Genomic DNA, 22,903 nt, shown 5'->3' with positions numbered 1-22,903 from the left:
CCCTGATATATGAGGAAAGGTGATTTGATAACAGCCTGGTACACATGTACTAGGAGGGGAGATGGTAAGGGATAATGCCCAAATGGTCTGGCATCAAAAGCCACCATTTTGTCCTGTGACACTTCACACATAGGTATCCCAGCTGCAGTCTGTGTACATACTCCTTTCACCCACCCTTATGGTATCCACACGTACATACTCACCAGAGGTGTTCTTCTAGAGCATGGCAAGGAACCAGTAAAGGATATCTGAGGAGTCAAACTCTTGGAGGCTGTTGCAGAACTTGGTTTAGTATCACAGCTGCTTGGTTGAGAGGCCTTCCCCTGCTACTTGAAGTTCCAAACAGGATTTGAAGGCAGAGTTCTGGCTTGGTTCCTCTTGCTGCAGAGCAAACATTACCCTGGTGCGGAGAGAGTCCTGTCCCACTAGGATCTAGGCTGTCAGTTCTCTACCGCAGACTTTTTTCAGTTCCTCCTCATAAAATAGACAAATTGGTATACTTCTCTTGCAAGTTCTTTGAGTTTCTGGGCACAAAAATATGCAGACTTGAAAGGTTTTTGAACTTGCGTCTGCAATGCTTCCCTGTACTGGACCAGGTCACAAGCAATGCCCTTACATTGCTCATATTTTGCAAGCAGCTCAGTTTTACATCCAAATGTAAATTTTCAAACGGGGCATAAGGTTAGCTTCCTTTGTGCCATCTACAGGCCTATTCAGAGCCCAGACAAGCTGTCAGGAGTCACCCCAGATCAAGTCAAAATTTTTCATCATAGGTACCACAGAATTTTGTGGTGAGACACTCATGGCAGGTTGGTGAGGAGAGTCACTGGTCTGGATGGACAAAATTGCATTAAGCCCGTTGGGGTACTGTTTGAGTAAGGACTAGAATGGTTGTATCCGTAATGCTTGTAAGCCCTAATCTTGCATATAAACCAGATTCTTCTCACCACAAGCTGGTGCGCATAAAAGATGAGCTTGACTGCCTATTCACAACGTAAGCAGCAAGGAAAATTAGGACTGGGTGTTGAAGTGCAAGTTTAAGGCTGCACTAACAGAGCACTTAGACACCATCTAAAGTGCCCTTACATCCTAAGCACTGCGAACTGTTCCAAAAACCAATTTTAACAAGATTATCCGACAAGTTAAAGCTCATGGAAGGACATTCCCTGATTGAACACATAATTAGACAAATTTGTGCAACGACAATCTACAAAGGCTACTATACACAAAGGGACATCATCTGCTGTAGGAAATCCTAACACAAGTTACCTCCAGAACCAAAAAAATTTACTGGAGAAGCATCGAAGACAGGTACAATTTTTACTCTTCCTCAACTATCTGCTGTATGCCACCATCAGAGCTGAAATCCTGGGTAAAATGGAATTTTGGTCTGAGCCGTTACAGCTTTACTTCCATAATATAACCTCTATACAAACAAACAAATTCAGAAAAAAAAAAAAAACATTCTGAAGAGACACTATTTATAGTCCCATGTGAGACACATTCAACCCTTGTTGACCTGTACAGAACTTTGTCAGACCTAAGAGAAGTAAAGATTATTTTTATCTGTAGAGGATCCTGTTTAGGAGCAGAAAGTGAGTTTCAGTCCCAAAACTTTTGCTAAAGCACACAGATTAAAAGAAATGTGCCTGGCAGCATACGCACCTACAAAACTGCACGAGGATCACCTGTTCTGTACATGGGGTCACATACTTGTGCGTCTAATTGGTCTACTGTAACCAGTATGATCCAACCGTGGAGGACATGCCCTCATTTTAGCATGCATAGCACTTGTTGAGGTTTACACAAAGTTCACGTGGGGTCAGCCAAGAACTTGGTTCCACTTCGAAACATATGGACACATTTTGAGTCTTCTCATCAAGAAGGATTTCCAAATTTTTTGAGTCCGGTTTTGCCCAAACAATTCTTCCCTACACTCATTACTGCAAGTCAGCTCAGCGTCCCTAAGCTTGGAGGAAGTCATTACGTATCATGGAACAGAGTAAATGTTTTTCCAAGTCTTTAATACAACCATATTAACATTCTATAGTTGTCTCTCAAAAATCATCTGAACCTACAGATTGGCCAGTTTTGATATGCTCTTTGGATAGAATTGCACAAATTCCTAGTTGTATAAAGAAAATGAAATACACAGTAGCATAATAGAAATCAAGCTGTTCTTTATTTCACTGACCACCGGCAATTGTACTGAAGACAGATGTAGGTCAAACTTCTTACCGACGGACCTTACCAGGGAACCTTCTGGGTGCAGTTCCTCTAGGGGATAGTTAATTCCGACTCTCTAACAGCACAGACTTGGGACTTCCTTTAGCAGAGATTAAGCTGCTGCTGCTGCTGAGAGATTATGCATGATATTGCCAGTATATAAAGAAGATGGATTACTGGTTAGGACAGTCTAATCTGAAACCAATAAATGCATTCCAGGTCAGCTCCAAACTGGAGTAGAAATACAGGAAAGATCCAAACCCAATGTCATCTACAACTGCCTGGTTCCAAACACCTAAAAAATATGAATAGGGCCACATTGTACTGGCGTTTTTCTCTTTTTGGTCTTTATCTTGGTGACGCATATGTAGCATTTAGTCTACAAACACTGATCTCTCTTCAATGGACAAATTAGATTAAGACGTAAGCAGGTGAAGACGTATTTTACTGATGCTAGAGCTGAATCCTGCTACAATTGTATACCGAAGCCCTGCATAATTTTAGATTCACTCCAAAAGCTACAACCAAGTTCTTGCCTACAGTCAACCTCCTAAAGTGAAGTTCTACCTATTTAGATATAAACAATCCTAATTTCTAAATGGCTTAATCCACAGAACCACTAAAACATTACATTACTATTATTGTAAACAAAACAGTATTGAAACATAACAAATTATCACATTCCTTGTTACACCAAGCGTTTGCCCATAAGATATTTCTAAAAATCAGGAGACATTAAATAGATGAGTATTCTTATTTGTAGTTTAAAATACAATTGTTTTGTTTGACAACACTTTCCTTCATATTTTATGTTTAAATCTATTTTCATCACTTGGGTGCACATTTCATTACTTGTCTGCATGCCTATTAGTCTGAACTGGAGTTCATTTATGGATATGAAAATCTGAAATAACTTCTAAGACCACGCCATGGCTTACGCTGTTTCACTTTGACTAGTTTATGCTGGTTTTATGCTGCTTTCCTGGTAAGAAGCTGCCCCACCCCTGGCAAACTTAGCCCCAAGAAAATCATTCTGGAATAGGAGATTGAATGAATCCAGGCTCATTTTCTCTCATCTGTTCTTCATGCCTCACGAACAAGATATTTGCATGGTGAGGAAGAATGGTGTTTGGCCAGACTGCCTGCTCTTCAGAGGCCCCTAACTTCCGTCAGGCTGAAACGTTCCTGAGAACTGTGACAATTAGGAAGCTGTAGAACATCTTTTAGGTTGCTCTAAGACCTTGTGCTCTTCCAAGCAGAAGTCATCTTGTAGAAATTCACCCAGGAGCAGAAGAATGAACAACGATGAATAACTGTTACTGGTGTCATACGCTTTACTAGTTCATGAAACTGTTTACTATGACTACAGAACACACACAGAAATGATTTAACAGCAGTGTTAGTCTATGCTTGCAGGCATCAGGTCAGCGTTAAGAAGAAATGTACAGCCCTTCATAGCAGTCATGCTCTGCAGTCCTTACTGCAGGTGCCCAGACCCGAGCCTTGCCGAGCTCCCTTGTCTAGCTCTGTCAAACTGCACATTAGTAAGCAGCAAAGAGACTCGCAGAAGAATTTCCAGAAGGACAAAAAACCCATCAGGTGTGTCAAATCTCTGACATTCAGAAACCATTTGGGGAAAGCAGCACACGCTGACTTAAGCACTAAAGTATGGATGCTTTAATTAATCCGGGGTGAATTTAATTGCTTTAGTTAAGTGGAAATCGGGTTAAAAATGATGCAGAGCATGCTGGGGTGTGTTAAAAACATGACATATGAGTTGGATGAATCGATAAATTAAAAGCGCACAGATGTTTTAATTAAACCCAGGAAAGTTAACGAAGATCACTAGAGACTTTTAAGCCTATGATTAATTCAATTCATTTAAAATACCTGTAGAGATATGGGGATGCCTCCATTTTGGGAGTTATAGAAGTTCTCAATCGATAAGTACTTAAGCTGTTCGACAAAAAAAATGGCAGGATTTTTATAGAAGTGACTGAACAGCATTAATTGCACAATGAATATTTACATTCTTCTGAACACTCAGCAAACTTTTGCTTTGGCCAAAATTTATCAAAAGGGTTGTAGTTTTTCTCATTGCCTTCAGCGTGACCTTATCTGTCAAAAAGACAACACTTGCTGTTCCCTCCTCTGCCATTCTACAAAGTATCTCTTTCCATTAGATAACGGCTTTGCTTACAACTATTACACAAAATCTATGTAAGAAATACGAATGTGTCTTCCCACACTATCTAGCAGCAATTTCCAGAACCACAGCAAATTCTTAAAATGATCTCTTTGGGGTTGGTGAGTTGGTACAAGAAAATTTTGCTTCATAAATAGACCCTTATAATATTTTTAATAACAATAACAATGCAGTCTGTAAGAATAGGGAAAATAAAAATCAGGCAAATGTCAGATACATTGGAACTAGTTTAGTGGTGGACTGAAAGGGCTGAAGCCCCATTACTGCTAGCATGAAGATGAGCTTAGACAATCTAGCTAGCCATCAACAGAGATCTCAGCCTCAGTTCTCTGAAGATACTGGAGTCCTGAGGGGAGAGAGAAAAAGGCCACCGTACTATCTCCCTGCAAAAACCACAGCTGAACGTAAAAAAAGATCTGCAAGTGGTATAAAACAAACTACAAATTGGAGACAGAGGGAAAAGAGGACATTTGAGTTCAGCTAGACACTTGAAAAATCAGCTAGCTGTGCCAGGGTTCAAATGTCTCGAGGGCTTTCTCCTGTCAGCACTTTCTGGATGCAGCACTTCGTCAGCCTGTCTGCTCCCCCTCCACTACTGCAGAAACTCTGCAACTGTCACTACCTATATTAGAGGAAAGATTGTAGTTCTCCATGCAGTACACTACGATGATTTGCAAAATGGTAGGTCGATTTGCAGCCAATCCAGTTAGGGTCCTCCCTATCTACTGCACCATTAAAGAGCAGCGCAGTTTAATTTCTTTTTCATATGCATCGGTGCACTCAAGGAAATGGAAGCTACCCTGCACTGGTTCTGGTTTACCACAGGAGAATGTGACTGATCAGTTTGCCATATATTTTGTGCCCTTGAAAATAAAGGGGAAAAAAACCCCAAACCAAATCAAAACAAACAAGAGGGAAGAATTCTTGTGCTGGTTTTGGCTGGGGTAGAGTTAATTTTCCCCACTGTAGCCAGCGTGGGGCTGTGTTCTGGATCTGTGCTGGAAGCAGCGTTGCTGACCCAGGGATGGTTTGGTTCCCGCTGAGCAGCGCTCACCCAGAGGCGAGGCCTTTTCTGCTCCTCACCCCGCCCCAGCAGCGAGCAGGCGGGGGGCACAAGGGGCCGGGAGGGGACGCGGCCGGGACGGCTGCCCCCCCTGCCCCAAGGGACACCCCACACCCCAGGGCGCCGTGCTCGGCAGAGAGAGCTGGGGAGGAGGAGGAAGGGGGGGCGTTGGGAGCGATGGCCTTGGCCTGCCCCAGGGACCGTTACGCGTGCTGGAGCCCTGCTTTCCTGGGGATGGCCGAGCGCCTGCCCGCCCCTGGGAAGGAGGGAATGAATTCCTTGCTTGGCTTTGCTTGCGTGCGCGCCTGCTGCTTTGCCTACGAAACTGTCTTTATCTCAGCCCGCGAGTTTTCTCCCTTTTACCCTTCCGATTCTCTCCCCCATCCCACGGCAGGGGAGTGAGCGAGCGGCTGGGGGGGCTTAGGTGCCGGCTGGGGTTAAACCACAACAATTCTTTTCAACTCTGCGCATGACACATGGGATTGGAGGAAAATGTAGATGGTGGATACAGTTGTCCTGAAAATATTGCCTTGCAATCTAAAACTCTTTTTCTGTGGGAACTAGTAACATAGAATCAGAGCTGTGAAATTCCTGCTTCACATATAGAGCAGTGAAGTTGATACAACTACAAGAACATGCAGAGAAATAAATTTTACTTTCTACCAACAGATGGAAATAAACAGATGTTGAAATCGACTACTGTCATAGACAAGCACGTAGATCTTCATTTGTATGTCTTGATAACTTCATCACTAAAAAAACTGAGGAGGAGGGGAAAACTAAACTATTTCAGAGGTTTCAGTAGCTATCTCAATGGAAAGAGCCAGTGAGGAATCAAAGAGATGATGCTTCAAGCTCACAAAGAGCGGCAGTAAGGACAAACACCAAATACCAGAATTATCCTTCCAAACGTGTGTGTTGTGATTCATAACAGAGAAGAACTAACAGTATGAACTCATTTATGCATCTAGAAAAAGAAATGTAAAAGTGAAACATTTCTTCAAATATTTTTGAATGGTGTAAAAACTATTACTTCTCTGGTAATGGTTTAGCTCTGGCTAAACTGCAGTGCAGTAGATGTAGGATTGCACCCATAGGCTGCAGTATTCAGGGCATTTAAAACCCAGACTGCTCTCATTTCATTTGCTACTATTTGCCTTACTAAATTTACGAGAAAAGATTTAAATCATAACATGATGAATTGCACAGTTCCACATTAGCTGCAGATATTTAAACATTTTTCTGCATTTGAATTATAAATTTTTTTGTTTGTTTGAGAAAGCGAAGGGGGAGGACAGCTAACCAAATTTAATCTCACCCAAACAGGGTCTAAACCTAGGAAGAGATCTAAGTTAGATGTTCAAATTTAGATATAATGAAGATATGAAAAAAGTCACGCATGCTGAAATCTGAATCTTCAGGGCTGTTTCTGTTATTCAGGGATGGCAAATGTCTAAGGATCTCTTAACAGCTGTATTTCTATTACGTGACATACAATACTACTTAATCATACTTGCTTCAATGACATTTACCATCATCGCAAGGACTCCAAGATGATCCCAACACAACTGCAAAGACAGACTCTTAGAACTTAATGAAATAAACAAATACCAGTACAAGTCCATGGAGACAATCCAATCTAAAAACCAAAATGTAGATTGCACCACAATTAAATAAGCTAACCAATTAAACACAAAAACAAATTACAAAGCATGCATCACAGCGAGCACAATTCAGCTCAGCAGAGCATCATTAGAGCAGGGAGCCACCGATGGAAGTATTAGAAGATTGGAAGAAAGATTTTTGGCTTGCCAGAAACTAAGCTGCACAATGGTTTGCATCCTGCATGTATTTGTATGCACGTCCACCTCCTTGCTGCACTGGGAACCTTTTGAAATATTCTAGTTATGAGAATTCCATTGAAACAGAAAATACTTGTGCAAATAGATGTGCTGTTGCTGCACGTGTATAAGAAGGGAGGAAAGATAAAGCGAAGGAACTGATAATAGAGCGGGCTTCGAAAGCAGAGATCAAACGAATATACCCTGCTTCTAATAAGTATGACAATATTACTGTAATGCTGTTGAAGAAAAATCCATTAATAAGGTTTTACTGTGTTTCCATATGCTTTCCATCTTGGATATAAGCAAAGCAAACTTCTTTATCATACTAAGCCAACAAAACTTGGTTCCAGTTTGTAGGCCTCAGCTACAGCACTGCCTGTGGCTCTGCCTTTGGTCTCTGAATTTCTACAGGTTGGGTAAGGAGCGATCGATAAAGATGCACTAGCGTTCACTGAAGCCAGAGGCTCATAATTACTTACATGCCCGCCTCTTTTTGCCTATCGTGTCTTGTCCAGCAGTGGCATTAGCAACCTTTCTCAGTTATTTCCTTCCTCTTTCATTACTGAATTGTTCAGCATTCCCCATTTTTTTCTTAATCCTTTTAGCTTTGTCTTCAAAATTTTCTCCTACAGAAATAAGTCTACCTTCTTAGCTGCACCACTATCCTGCGAGCTCCTTGGGAAAAGGAAATGCATAATTTCTTGGGAAAAAATATGTAATTTCAAGTTCATACGCTGCAACATGAATCTAGAAACATATGAAAGGGCAAAGCAATACACAGCCACAAGTTTGGCTGTATGTTTACTGGCGGTTTAATATAGAAAACAAACGCTAATTAAGTTGCTATACTAGATGCAAGTACTGGGTATATTTAATAACATTAAATAAATATCTTAAAAAATTTTAAAGCATTTTTGCTGCCCTGTAAAGGCATAATTATAACAAACAGTAGGAAGGACGTGTTTCTAAACAACAGGAGCATCCCCACTTGAAATTATTCAGGACAAGTTCTTCTGCAGATAACTTCTTTATAACCGTGAATTCAATGCCGGAATCAGCAGAAGCCGTAAAATCTTTAAGAATAATGAGAAGTTAATATTTTGCATGTTGAAATCCATATTTTTAAAGTCTGTTTTCTGAAATATTCACAATGCTAAAAGTAGCTCCTAGGTCCTATTTCAACTTTGTAAATATTCCCTTACAAAGAATGCAGAGGACACGAAGCATCACCTTCCAGCCCAGCGCAGGCTAGGGAGTAATCTCAGTGTCTGTATGTCACCATCCTGTTACTAATAGCACACGCCTTGCGAAAGTCTGCTAATCCTCACATTTAATCTACAATGTACTATAGGGACAGGTACACGTTTTTAAAGAGTAATGAAATGTTAGGATGCTAAATGACTTGTAACAGAAATTTAACAAGGTATCGGTTGTAGAATTCAGGAGTCCAGGCTCTCCAGTCCCTTGTTTTTAACTCTAATCTCCAATAGAGTTCATGAGGATTGATGAGGGAAGCTTCAGACTGGAAACGATGGCTCCTGTATTCTGTTCCTTGCCGCGCTACTGACTGTGTGCCTTGAGCCCCTTTTGGAGCCATGACCACTAAGAAGTCAGAAAGAATTCAGCCTGTGACCCCTCCGGTTCTTGGCTCCTGTTTAAATTGCCAATTAGAAAGAGTTAGAGTGGTGGATTTTGTGCTGGCTCTACTTGTCTACCTGACACTGGATCAAAGCTACTATCTCATTTCATGCAGGCAAGTTAGCAGCTGATAGACGGCAACAACTGTCAATCATTGTCAAAATAGGTTACATGTCCATTTATTTATTCCGTAATTATTTTAGGCACAGTTGATGGCACAAAACCCTTTTCAGAGCATACTGAAGTTCCGTAAAACTAAGGGCAGACAGACAAGCACTGCCCTGTACATAGAACTCACTGGACGGCAAGCGAGGACATGATCAGTTTGCCAGAAATGAAAAACGTCTGCTAATAAAATATGAGACTGGGAAAACAAGAAGAAAATTTATAACAAAGGCATGTTAAGGTACTGAGTCGGAGAGGTGGGAACTGCTGGAGAGGAACTGCGAAAGACAGCCTTGTCTGTTCAAGTACCAAAATGATGCTTCCACCCCCCGTGAGGGAAGACCTGAGTGACAAGCCAGGGCTGTGCTGCTGCTGCAGCACGTACATAAGTTGGCACACATACACACATAAACACGCAAAACCCCAAAACAAACCCACCCAGAAAGAGATACGAAGAGAGAAGCTGAACATGCTGAATTTTGTCAACTGCAAGAAAGGATGTGAGATACGTGTGGGTGACAAGTCATGAATGCAGTATTTCCAAAGAAAAGCACACTTTTTTCTTTTTTTTATGGTTACAGTGTGATGAGACATGCTATGATTATGAACGCATAAAATGGTTGCCCACAAAGTTGTTATTTGTTTAATTTCTCTTTTCTCTCTAACCCACTGCTTCTCAGCCCATCCCTCCATTCTTGCTCTATCAGAATGGACAACACCATTGTTCTACCTGTCATTAAGGTTCATAATCTGGATATTATTTTTGAATCATTCATTTCCTTGCCTCACATTCAGGCTTTGACAAAATCTTACAATTTGTTCTGCGTTGCATCTCTTTGTCAGAATTCTTACCCTAGCTTTCAGCAAATAAAAGCTACATTAAATGAACATCCTTTTCTCCAGCGTTGATAAATTCAGTCTTCTTCAGTCATGTCTGTGCGCAACAGTGCTGCAAAAATCATGTTGTTAATCTGTTAATCTAACCTTCAGCTATGTGGCTCTTCTTTCCCTGCTTCAGGTCCTTTCCTCTTATCACACGGAACATGAACTTCATGCTCCAACTTCATTTACAGACCCGCTTCACCCCAGACTGCTCACTGCTAGAATTCCCACTTCAGCCTCTCTGTGACTTACAATGCTTTTGGAAGTCAAATTTAAAAAGAGCTTTTTTGAGCTCTTTCCTATGCTCCGTCTCCTTTGGAGGCCCCACTTGCCCTCCATTATCCACATGATGTTACCTGTCTGCCCCGTTATCTCTCTTTAAAACTGCCTTCTACCAGAGTGGTCCCCAAAACTGACAACAGTCACATTGCTAGTGTGTTTATAACACTGCGTATCACATTTTTTCCTTCTATCTCCATATCTGTCAATTGGTTCCCATTCATTCCCTTTCAATTTGTATTGACACGGTGAATTCCTGGAGGTAGGCACTGGTTTTATTTATTTCTTTTGCCTGTAAAGCACTAACCATAATAGATTAGCTTTAACAAGTACTATTGCCCATGACAATCTCTTTATTCTGCCATAAAAATGGTGTTTTTTCCTGTACTGTTGTTCCTCTCCCACTCTTCTCTCTGCCAAACCAATCTGCTTTGGGTACCATCATGTTTAATCCAACCTACTTCACTTGTCTGATCTATAATCTGCTATTGCACGAATGTGCAGTGAGTCACTTGAATAGTACAAGACACACACTCCTCAGTTTGACCGTGCCACAGACGACCCGAAGTGCTGCCTCGCCGTGGGCCCCGTCTCTTCTGCCAGGCTACGAACACGTGCAGGACGAGCAAAGGAGAAAGGCTATTCAGTATCACCTTCCCCTCCAAAGTCCAGTGAGCCTCTGTCTGCTTGCACTATTTGCAGTTCCTAAAATTTCTAGCCAAGTTTCGAAGGCAAATACAATTTTCCTTACTCACACAGAGAGGAAATACCAACTCCTATACATTACCAGCATATGCCAGACACCCGTCCTTCATGTGGGCCACACGCTCTACAGCAATGAACTGAGTACTGAATTATTCAGCATGATACACTCCAAAATTCATGTTTTCCCCACTGCAATCACTCCCAGAACCTCTCATGCCACCGGGAGCATTCTGGACATGGCACTAAGAGAATAGCTTCAAGCAGGGTATTCAATGGCCAAAACCCCATTACTTCATGCACTACTGCCCGAGCAATAAGCCTCTGAATAACCTCGGAGCAAGAAGAGTCCCAAGCAACTGAAATTTGAATAACAACTGAGAAAAAGCAAGAGTTGCTACTTCTAGCAATTATACCTTACTTACCTAATAATTGACAGCTTTTTACAGTGTTATACAGAGATTAACAGTACACACATAACAAAGAAAATGGCAGTGGTAGGAACTCTTACTGTGGTGCGGGCAATCATCAGAAACAGCAAATCCATTAGAATAAATTTAAAAATACACAGACTACACTTAACAGCTTAGTAACTATTTCAAACTAAATAGATGTCGCAAAAGAAATAAAAAGAAATTTTAAAAAACCTACCCTTCTTTTTATACTTATTAAAGTGGCGCCGTCCTTTGCCAGTAAGCCAAAAACAAACAGAATGAAAATAAAATAATGAAAAACCCACACAAGGAGAACAGGAAAAGAAACTGCTAACAACATAAATCTAAATCATTAGAGTTCTTAAAATCATATTAAAAAGTCAACTGATCAAACATGGTACAAATTTCTGGTTTAAAAAATCCAAAAGCCTTCAATCCATTTAGATTAAAATATTAAACATTTCTTATTACATTGCATAATCAACTAAAAGTATCTGCTAAATGGCAACTTCATGGCAGCTGACACGAGCTGCTTGACTCAATTTTTCTCCTGTACAAATCGGACACCATCTTTTAACAGGCTATGCTCATCATGTCAACGTAGAAATCCCATGTGATGGTACATTGTTTCACCTTTTCAGATTAGCTAAATATGCTTATGATGCAAATCCTAGTATTTTAAAATGCAAAATTAAAGGAGGCTCTGAGCATATTTGCAAAACAGTATAAGACAGTGTCTTTGGAAGTGTTTTTGTTAAAGGAGTGGAAGAGTTGCATGCCCTTCAAATATATTATGAGATGAAACGAAATCATAGCCAGCTCTGAGTCACTTCTAGGAACCCAACTCATTGGAACACGGAACTCTACAAATGGTGAAAAGCAGGACAGGACGAAGGATGCCTGCTTACAGATTTACCACAGAACTTGGCAGCTGAAAGTCCAAACTATTATCAGGCATTAACAGTGGGAACACTAAGTAAGAAGGACATCTTGATATACTTGGGTGATTATGTCATAGAGGTTACAGAAAAATAGAGATGAATACAAAAAAGTGACAACACTCCAAAGTAACATAATCATAGCTGCGTGTCCGGTTCTTTAATCGATCCTTGTCCGTAGCATTGCTTTGTATCAATAACTCCTACAGATAATTGTGGACAGAAGGTTACTCACAGTGCGGTTCAATTTACAGCAAATCTTCCACTGGCTTTAACTATACACATTTGCTTTATCAGGATACATCTCCACCCACTGAACTATCTTTTGATTATCAGACTTTTTTTTTTCTTTATATGCCATATTTTATCCACACGAGATTAAAACGTATCATTACCTTTTTTGTGTGTTAGACGGAATTCTTAATTAGGTTAAACTGCAAATGGTTTCAAACGGAATCCTGCCTGAGCAAGGATAGAGTAAATCTGTTGATACTAGCTACCTGAGAATAAGTTATTTCCACAGATAAGGGTGAGAAATAAAACATCCCAGTATCTGGCAAGGGTGTTTGAAAGGGTGAAATTTGCTCCACTTCAGTCAGGGTTTGAAAGTGTATTTCAGCCTGCGGGCTGGGCCAAAAGTTCATCTCTTTCTAATAATTTTTGTGGCATTTTCCTGGAGCTAATGGATCTGAAGTCAAATCTGTGTTGTCTCTCATAGATTTCCTTCATTTTTATCTTTTAGAACTACACGGGTGGAGTAAAGTAACAGAGGGAGTACCTGCGCGCTGTCTGCAAATAGTTTGCAGATGACTCCTCTCAAGATTCCTCGCCCCTGCTGCCCTCAAGATCAGCCCTGTGACCAAGGCTTCACTGGTATAGAGGCTTCATATCTATCAACCTTGGGTTTCACCCAGTGCGAAGCTCTTGCACTGCTGTGTTATTGCGTGAATCAAGTTCTAAAAGCCATCTGAGGGGCTTGTTCACATTTTCTCCACATTTCTCTATTTGAGTCTTGCCTCAAATTATTTTACAGTGGAGAACTGAGACATTGAAAGATGCGTTGCTAGGGAAATAATAACAAAAAGATCAGATGGAAAGAAAATCATTATCCTTCTGTACTTGTGACAGCTTAAATATAAATTTAACATTACGGTAAATGTATATTAAACATGTATCATACATATAATATGCTGGAAAAGATTCAATTCTCTATCTCATTTTACTGTGCTTTACCATGCATACAATCCCAGTTTTGAATTCTGTCTTCTGAAACTGCTCTCACATGTAATCAGCATTCAAGTAAGCAGAAAAATCTGCGGACAGGAGAACAGGCATGACAGTGCCTGTGAAATGGGTGAGGCACACAGCCCGTACACCCCACCTCAGCCGCACACTGCTGGGTACGTCTCATAGCATAAAGGTGCGCAGGTACGTGCTTGCACAGAAACACGAGAATTCTGTCAACACACCCATTTTGTCATTTTATGTAGTTTTTCAAGCTTCTTTGTTCTTTAGAAATACCATGATGTCTGACAAGAAAACAGTAGAAGAGTTGAAAGAAGCTTCCAAGAAACCATTTCTGCTCTTGAGGGGAAAGAGACAACACAGCAAGGACAAAGCAGGAAGCGGAGGGAATGTGCTGAGGGGCAGGAGAAGCCTGACAGATCAGTGTGACAAGTACCCTACAAAAAAGCTATTTATCTGACATAGCCTGAACGAAGTATTTTCTAGCATTCACACAGACTACAGGGTTACACAGAGGTTCAGAACACAATGCAGGATTGCTCCACAACTCAAAATGCAAATGAGGCGATTCCATGGCCATGTATGTGTGAAGAGTGGCAGTGAAGCACACAGTCACTGCATGCATACTTTCACAGGTTAACACCACAGAAATGCATATAGCTGTCAATGCATATTTATAGCACACACTATCACACCATTTACTTTGTAATATACAGATATCCCCTCTATAAGAATTTGCCAAGTGTCTTAATTTCTCAGGTAATCAAACAACATGCATGCTGTATTGGAAGCATTCTTTAAAATGAGGACTGAATGAGCACTGAAATAACATCATTAGCTTTCCAAGGCCCTTGGGGTCTTTATTTTTTTTTTTTTTTTTGTACTGGGGCACCTCCAAGAGCCAAATACAGAGACACAAAATGGAAATGACCCTCTCCAGTACGGCTGTAACAGCTATTCAAGGAGTATTTCATAGACACACATGGGTATGCTGGATGCCACCCTGCTACACCAGTGACGGAGGTGGGGCACAACAAACTGTCCTCGGGACTGGATCAGGAGTCTAAGAAGGAATAAGCACATTTCTAAGGTCCTTCAAGGCATTTCAAAAAGCTTTCAAAGACCAGGCTTTCCCCCTTTGAACACTAACAACCCTATCCCTGTGGAAAACAATGGCAGGCACCCGATATTGATAGCGTGCCTAAATCTCCCACGAACTAAGAAGGAAGCAAACTGTAAAATGTTATGACTGTGCTCAGGAACAGCAGGATATACAACCAAGCCACTGATTTAGACAACGTATGTGCTACTAGCTGTATAAACTAAAGAGGCCCTCCTTTATAAATCTTTTCCCTATGACAGCTATCCCAAACTCTCAGAAAAAAACTTGGTAAACACATACTGCCAATCCATAGCTGTCTTTTATATTTCTGTTTAGTCCTTGATAATCATGCATCTTTCAGTTTTAGTTGTTAAAATTTACAATCAACACTTAGGAAAAGGCTTATTTTAAGACTTTATCAAGTCCTACTTATTTTCCTAAAAAAAGGTGACCTTCCTTTGGTCAAAGAGTAATTGTATAAGCAAGAAAGATGCTATGAAGTAGAAGTAAGGCTCAGCCAAGCCAGAATATACATTACATGCTATTGATGATGATATTTAGTGTTCTGTTGCAGACCAATTAATGATTATCAGAAAGCATTGATGATAATTCATCCACTTTCACAAAAAATAAATCTTTTCTGCCATTTCTGCCTACTACCTTTGACACAAAAAAAGCTGTAGTTATGCAAGCTCATCAGCAATGTAGCAATACTTCCACCTGATCATATTTACCTAAGAGATCTAAGAAAAAGAATGCATATTGATCTATTTGAATCTAGCTTGGAGCCATGCTAACAAGCAGGCACTGTAGATCCATACATCACAAACACACACTGTGGTTATTTGTAAACATAGGGGAAATGATACCTTTAGCACAATCTGCTCCATGAAATCCGGGAAAGCAGTGGCAGACGCCGGATACACACTCGCCATTCCCATGACAATTACGTGGGCAGTCTTGCACTGAATCTGAAATACAAGCATCACAGGCACATTAGCTGGTTCCTATTTAGGCTACAAATTCTTTGCTTAGTTTTTCTTCAGTTTATTTTGTCTAAGTATTTTGCCAACACTGAGAAGAACAACCCCTGTAACATTAACACCACGAAGTTCAGGTGAAGCAGAAAGGTACCCAGTTTTATGGCAGCATGAGTAAGCGTAGAGATCTAGTGAGATACTAAAGTCACCTATTAAGTCTCCGAGCACCATTAGACCTCAAAGCCTTCTGATACTGCTCAAGTCCTCTCTTGGAACAGGTAGACAGGACTGCCTGTGAAGACCTCTACAGCTATGTGTGAATTCATACTATGTAGCAAACATAACGCTTCATCAGGAAAATCGACAATCTCCCTTTTGCACTGAGACTTTGATCCCGCACAACCACTTTTCCGTGTGAAACTGATTATCCCAAGGAGTGTATCTTCTTTTCCTTCAACAGACATTTAAAGCCTCATTAATTAAGCTGACAGAAATATCTGCTGAACATGACAAAGAGGAGCTCTTCTGCTCTGGCAAATATTCTTTATCCTAAAAAGATTAACAAAAAAGGTGCAAGTAGCTACACAAGAAGATGAAGAAGAGGTCTGTAAAAACAGAGGACAAGGTTTAACACTAGAGTTTAAGTGCCTGACTGAAGTGTTGATGACTTCAATAACCTGAGAAGAATAAGCATGTCAGCCTGATGATAAAATTTCAGTTGTACCAAAATATTCGTTTTCCACAATTTCTGCTATTATTTGGATAACATATACACTAATTTGCATAATAACAACCTAGAAATAAAATTCCAATTTTGAAATTAATTGTTAAATCACTTTCATTTGAAAGCTGTTGGATTTCCGTGGAAAATATTTTCAACGCTGAATTATTGGAACAAAAATTTAATTGGAATGTTGTTACTCTTCACTGTTGCTCCCTGTTGTTGTGGAACCTGTGGTCCCAAACTAAACGGCTCTGTCAGTCCCAGCCACCAAACAAATAGCAGCTGTACAACACAAAATGAATTTTGGATTGGGAAGGAGCAGAACCAGAGTATTTTGCTGTCAAATTAAACTGAAAAGAGGAAAAAGATTCAAGCACAACTATAAATCTAATTTCACAGTTGCAGGACACTAAATAAAAAGAACCCTAAAGAAAATTTTCAAAGAGGTGTCATGAGCTTGGCCTCTTGAAATGATTCATGTAAACAATGACAAGGAAAATTGAAACGTAATGCTCAAAAAATATCAGTTTGTCTCATGAAGAAACTTGTCTATAGATTTATTCATTATTTTGCTTCACGGCACACAAAAGCGTTTTCTATGTATTCAAAATCATGGTAAATTTAGCATTGTCTGGGAGTTAACATAATTTCTGTTATTCTTTCTCCTCTTCCACATCAGAGACGCTTTCAGCTGTCTCAGATCCTTTGATTATGAAACACCTGATCCTAGGTGTGTGTAGGAGAACCTCTGAACTGGACAAACCACTATACTTTTCTCTACATTTCAGTCCAATTACTATTATTGCGCCATCAGGCAGTCTACCTGACTATTAGACCTCTGATGCTCTTGAAAGCTGTAGCCTAGACCAGGCAATTCTTAAGGACAGCTTATCATAGCTGAAGGTTTTCTAAGCACAATAGTGGCATAGCAAGATACAAGCACGAGTGTTCTTGTTTTTGGAGATGCAGAAAAAGCCTTCTATGGGCAAATATGCAAATATACATATCAACATGCATAGCACCTAGTAACTCTCACAAAACGACATATGAGCTATGGAAGAAAAATAATTTTTTCGTTTTAATTGAGGTTAACAGAAACAATTATATTCATACTTAATGACACAGCATTGGCTATCCTCCTACACCCTTTGGGACTTAAGCCAACAAACTGAATTTTATACTAATGCAAAAGGAAAAAAATTAATCATATCATTAATCAGGCAAGACTGGAAAAGACCTCCAACTATTTTTCATCAAGCTTAAAAACTCACTTGGACTTTTTGCAGCTTCTCTTTCCCTAAACTAACAGGAATTACAGATTTATACAACATAGTGCCATTTAACACTTCACCACCCAGGATGGAATAGCACATAGACTATCAGAACTTTTTATGCCACTGTGACGAGATATTCAGCAAAGTTCATCAAGCGCTTTGAAGTTCAACAAATCTTCTGATAAACTTGGAGAATTTAGACTCAGTTTGATTTTCAACTAAATGGAAACCTATTCTTCTAACAAAACTGCAAGTTTCTCAGATCATCGGCTAGATGTTCTTCTGCTCCTGATTCCACCATGTTGAGGAGATGACCCGCTATTAGGTGAGGAGTAAGCTGTAAAACAGCATATGGCTAATTAACCGCCTCAGTCTCTGGGGTGACTGCAAACAATAACCTCATTCGCAGGTATCAGTTTCTCGTGCTGTCTTTCTACTAAGATTAAACAGCTCTCCTGTTGGATACTATTCCACCTGGGTGTAAAGAAGCTTCTCAGGAAAAGCAAATAAGAAGTATAAAAATGACAGAGATAAGGGAGAGGAATATTAACTGAAGAATCCTTCAACCCAGCCTGAACTTATCCGAGTCTTGTTTTCCAGAATTAAACTCAAGATCTATGGGAATGGTAAAAACTTGAAAGAGAAATCAGCAAATTAAAATCAGCACCCTGTTACAGACCTTTTGACAGAGTAGTGTTGAGAAAAAAAATGCACAACATAACATAAGGATAAACAGGCTGAATACTGAAGACTGCAGGAAAGTATTATGACTTTAAGTAAAGGAAGGCATAAACAGAGGGGAAAAATGCTCAGCTTGTGGAGGTACCTACCCAGAATAACTGTACTGAAAGAGACCACTTCTTTGTCCTTGCCATCATTGTAAAATGCCAGGTGCCACAAACCCACATCCAAGTATTGAACAAACACAGCCTCATTCTGCACAAGGGTCTGAATACTTCGGCGTTCCCGAGGGGACTCCACCACACTCCATTTCTCTTTCCCATCCAAGCGTTCCATGAAATCATACTGCAGGGTAAAAAAACAGGGAAAAAACAGGGGGGGAAAAAAAAAAAGAAAAGAACAAAAAAGAACACAAACAAACAAATCCCCAAACAAACAGACCTGAATACCGAATGATATTTCAGCTCAAAATCTGCCACTATATTTTCTCTTCTACCTTGTCATAAAATGGTATTTCTGGAAGATACATCAATGTGAAACTAATATTTAGTAGTCGGCCACGGAACACACAGAGATTCTGTGACTCTTATCCTTTCTTAAACAGTGACATAGAATTATGCATCTTTGCTCTGCGTAGGTGATCAAAAATGTACAAATGGTGTTTCTTGACAGGCTGGGTTTTGAGAAAGAAGTTGAAATCAATGATTTGACCCATCAAATTTTAGGTTCCTACACAGCTTTCAAAGCTGGAAACCTTCAACCTATGAGAGAAAGACACCCTTTTCTAAGCAATCGCCTACAATAAATTCTTGCTGCAAGAAGAACGGCAGCCTCAGCTGTAGCTCCAGCCATATAATTGAACGGAAGCCCCCAGAATGTGAGAGCAAACAGGAACAGCACAAACAAGAAACGCGCTCGTCTGACGTCAGGTAATTCAGCACCCGATAAAAACACACTGTACACGTTTTTACATCACAGAGTAAGAGTTGCTTACCTGAGTTTGTATGTGGAACAATCAGGGGCAAGTAGGATACAAAAACCAGAGGTAGCATGGAAAGGAATAACACAAATCAAGTGGCTGAAGGAATTGAACTTATATTAAGGAAAACTGAGAATTACTGGTTGGATGGTTTCCAAGTAAGGTAGACCATTACATTAATCTTTGGAAAAGGGATCAAACAGAGCAAGTGATTATTTAGAGTATAAGAAGGATGGCACCCTTAATGGCATGAAACTAAAAAAAGAAAGAAAGAAATTTAAGATGAATGTCAGATAAGCTTCCCATCTATTAAGCTCAGTAATAGCCTCCCAATGGAGATGCCACAGCATCACACAATTAAACAGGACCGGAAGAAATATTGGTTAATCTACAACAGGGAATAACTCTGCGTAACAAAGCAGCTGGACTAGCTGTCCTAATGGGCTTTTTTTTTTTTTGTCTTTAATGCCTGTGATTCTGGAGCTCTCAAGCTGATGCTATGCTCAATTTACTAGCTCTCATAGTCCCTATCTAAGGGAAGCCCTTCAGAAACAACAAAAACAATATATCTAATCTTTTGATGGTTGTATAACAAGTCCCCTATGAAAACACATCTTGTTTTAGACACATTTATCTATGTAGGAGTAGATAGAGATAGATAGACACGTCTAAAGAAAGATGTGTATATTCAATAAAATACAGTAATAGTATGTTCTTGCTTGCCAGTAGTTTCATTGCATTTCCCTCCGTTATCTCTAGCACATACAGTCTGGGCTTGCGACAGCTCTGAGAAAACATACACCTTCACTTGCTTTCAGTTTAAATAGAAAACTGTAATCTTGCATCCTAAACAGACCAAACATGCAGAGAGGGCTGTCTTTTACACTGTATTCCACTCATTACCAGTGAGTTCTAGCAAATCATACGCAATAAAATAACAAAGATTCTCCCTTCTAGTAGAAGAGACAGACAAATGGACTGATTTAACATTTTAGTGTCATGCGACACATCTATCTAAAACCGGGGTATAAAAGCTGACCTTTCTATTTGAAATTTTGTAACAGTTATATATGAGCAGTACAGAGTTCTTGATACACTTGGCCTTACAACAAAGGGAAAAGCATGGAAGTACTGTTACTTTTCTGTTACACATGCGGAACTATGACACCAATACGCAGCCACCGGGGAAATCCACGGCAGGGTAGGAATTTGAGCCCAGGTCTACTAATGTTGAAAGCTATTGTCAAGGAGGTGCATTATCCACCCTTTCCTATGCCTTTAACCGTGGGGAAGAGTAGGAGAATTGGAATAAAAGGTTTCACCAAAGTGTTAATATCAGACTGCCATCCACTTGAGCTTTTTTTCACACAGGATTTTTGCAGGAGAAGGTAAATCAGGTAAATTAGAGCATTTAAGCCCAGGCACACCAGAGATTTAGAGAATTCTGGCGTGTCAGAGGTGCCAGACACACATATATCTCTCTCTCAAACCAATGACATTTGGCAATATTGCTAAAACCTATCGTCTAACAGTCAGAGGTTAAGGACAGGCTCATCACCTCCTTGGGAAATATTATTACTTGGGCAACATCTTGGGAAAAAGAAATCTCGAACAGCGGTTCACAAAGGGTCAACTAAGGAAGTAGCAATAAAAGCTGACATTTCTCACTGGCAACATGCTGTTCATCTCTGCTTGTGCTGGCAGGTTCCTCTGCCTCCCCTCCGTTTGATGCTGATTCCACCTCATATAGTGGAGAAGGCTCAGCAGTTGGCAAGATCGAAGGGGAAGAAGAGTATTCAGGCTGAAACTGCTTGAAGTAATTTTAGCTGCAGAATCTCTCTTCACAATGATGGGGTGTGAGCTAGTGAGAGCAGGTCCCTTGGCATGACTCCCCATACGGCTGCAATTTTAACTTCGGCAAAGTTAAGAGTGGTATTGCCCCTCTTTAATCAAACTATGAAGAACTATTGCATGCTCAGGCAAAAGCAAAATGGCTAAACCTGAATAACTTTGCGAATGGTGAAGTACTGGTGCAAACTGATACAGAATATAACAATACATTTTCATCCCTCTTTGGATTCCTCAGGACTGAGGGAAAAAGAAGGAAGATAATGTATCTGCTGGTGGTTCCCTAGGTGCGCAAATCTTAATGTGTCAGCAAGTACTAGGTATATGTACCCCAAAATCTAAAATCCCTGACTGAAGGGTCATCGAGACGGTACTGTGAATTCATAACCAGATAAGACTGCTTCACATGGCTGGCTGAATCATCATTTGGCTTCTTGTGGCCCAGCTGATTTTCCAATTTACCACACTTGCGTGATTAATTGCTTTTATATAATGTTGTGCTGAAGATATCACTCTTGCTTTAAGGCTACTTATTGACAAATACGCATAGATTAAAAGACCCATCTAGGAAAAGAATGAAAGTACTTTCATGATCATTAAAAGTAACTGCGGAATTTTTAATCTAACACACACAACTGCTAAGGAACAGACAACTAAATCACCTGAATTAGGGAATGGATCTGTCAAACCAAACTAAATGTCTGAAGTAATTTGGAAGTTTCACTGACTTTTTTTTTTCTTTAATGATCTTTTATATTTCATGGCTTCATACTGAAAGTCACACAAAAATGGCAAAAACTGCTCAGAAACAAAATACACCAGAAATCCCAAATGACTGCACCTTGAGTTCAGTTTTGCAGGGCGGAGTACTTACTACGATTAAAGCTCCATATAAGCAAGCGACTTGCCAGCCAACTTCTCTGAACAAATTCCAAATTCAGATTGTCAGTGAGTTTATTTTTACTACACAGCATACCAAAACCCTACTGCATACTTTTATTTACAAACCTACATCTCATACTAAGTTCTTTCTGGGCAATTTGTTTTTAGAATTTCTCCATTCAGTGCTTTCTATCCTCCACTGGTGCATTTTATTCACAGGCTAACAAGGACTTTCTTTTTCCAGTAACCATGGGGAGGCAGCAAAACGGTTTTGGAACTTTACGTGTACAGTAGCGACCACGCTGCACAACGCCATCCGTATAGCACAGATCGACAGAGCCCAGGTGCCCGCGGGAAGCAAACTGGTTGCGAAAGCATGGCGAAGCAAAGAGAGCTTGCAGGGGTCAAGACTGAAAATGCAGACAGCCCGCATAATCTTTGTGTGTTTTTCTTAGATTTGAAACTATCTGCATGCCTCCACAAAATCCCTAACAGTGTTTGAAATTAGGAATTGAAGAGAAAGATTTCTTAGAGCTCTTATCTTAATAATGGATGCATATTCAAATGGGGCGGGAGGAAGGAAAACCCATGTTTGCCTTTGTGGCTAGCGTTCGTCTTTATGCCAAAGCCCTGTAAGACCTAAGCAGCCAAGAAAACATATGTCAGGGAAACTTGTTTGCAAAGTGCTTTAAAATCAGTTCTTCATAAAATCCAGCTGGTAATTAAAATACACCCATGAAACATCTGATACCCACAGTGACAGCCAACCGACTTGTTTCAACATTTGAATGGGACACAACACAACCAGTAC

General features: G+C 40.2%; 1 protein-coding gene across 6 annotated transcripts in view; it reads right to left on the bottom strand.

The window, feature by feature from the left end:
• TENM2 (teneurin transmembrane protein 2) overlaps positions 1-22,903 on the bottom strand; it is a gene marked incomplete at its 5' end in the record, with an annotated part of 535,531 nt that overhangs the window by 93,204 nt on the left and 419,424 nt on the right. For all 6 annotated transcript variants that reach the window (XM_082323887.1, XM_082323888.1, XM_082323889.1 and 3 more), the window contains 2 exons: positions 15,594-15,695; positions 18,533-18,728. In XM_082323887.1, coding sequence (XP_082180013.1) covers positions 15,594-15,695; positions 18,533-18,728 — 298 coding nt within the window. The remainder of the gene's footprint in view (positions 1-15,593; positions 15,696-18,532; positions 18,729-22,903) is intronic.

The sequence above is a fragment of the Platalea leucorodia genome (genome assembly GCF_965183815.1).
Source record: "Platalea leucorodia genome assembly, chromosome: 11".
NCBI lineage: Eukaryota > Metazoa > Chordata > Aves > Pelecaniformes > Threskiornithidae > Platalea > Platalea leucorodia.
This window is presented reverse-complemented; position numbering and strand designations above follow the sequence as displayed.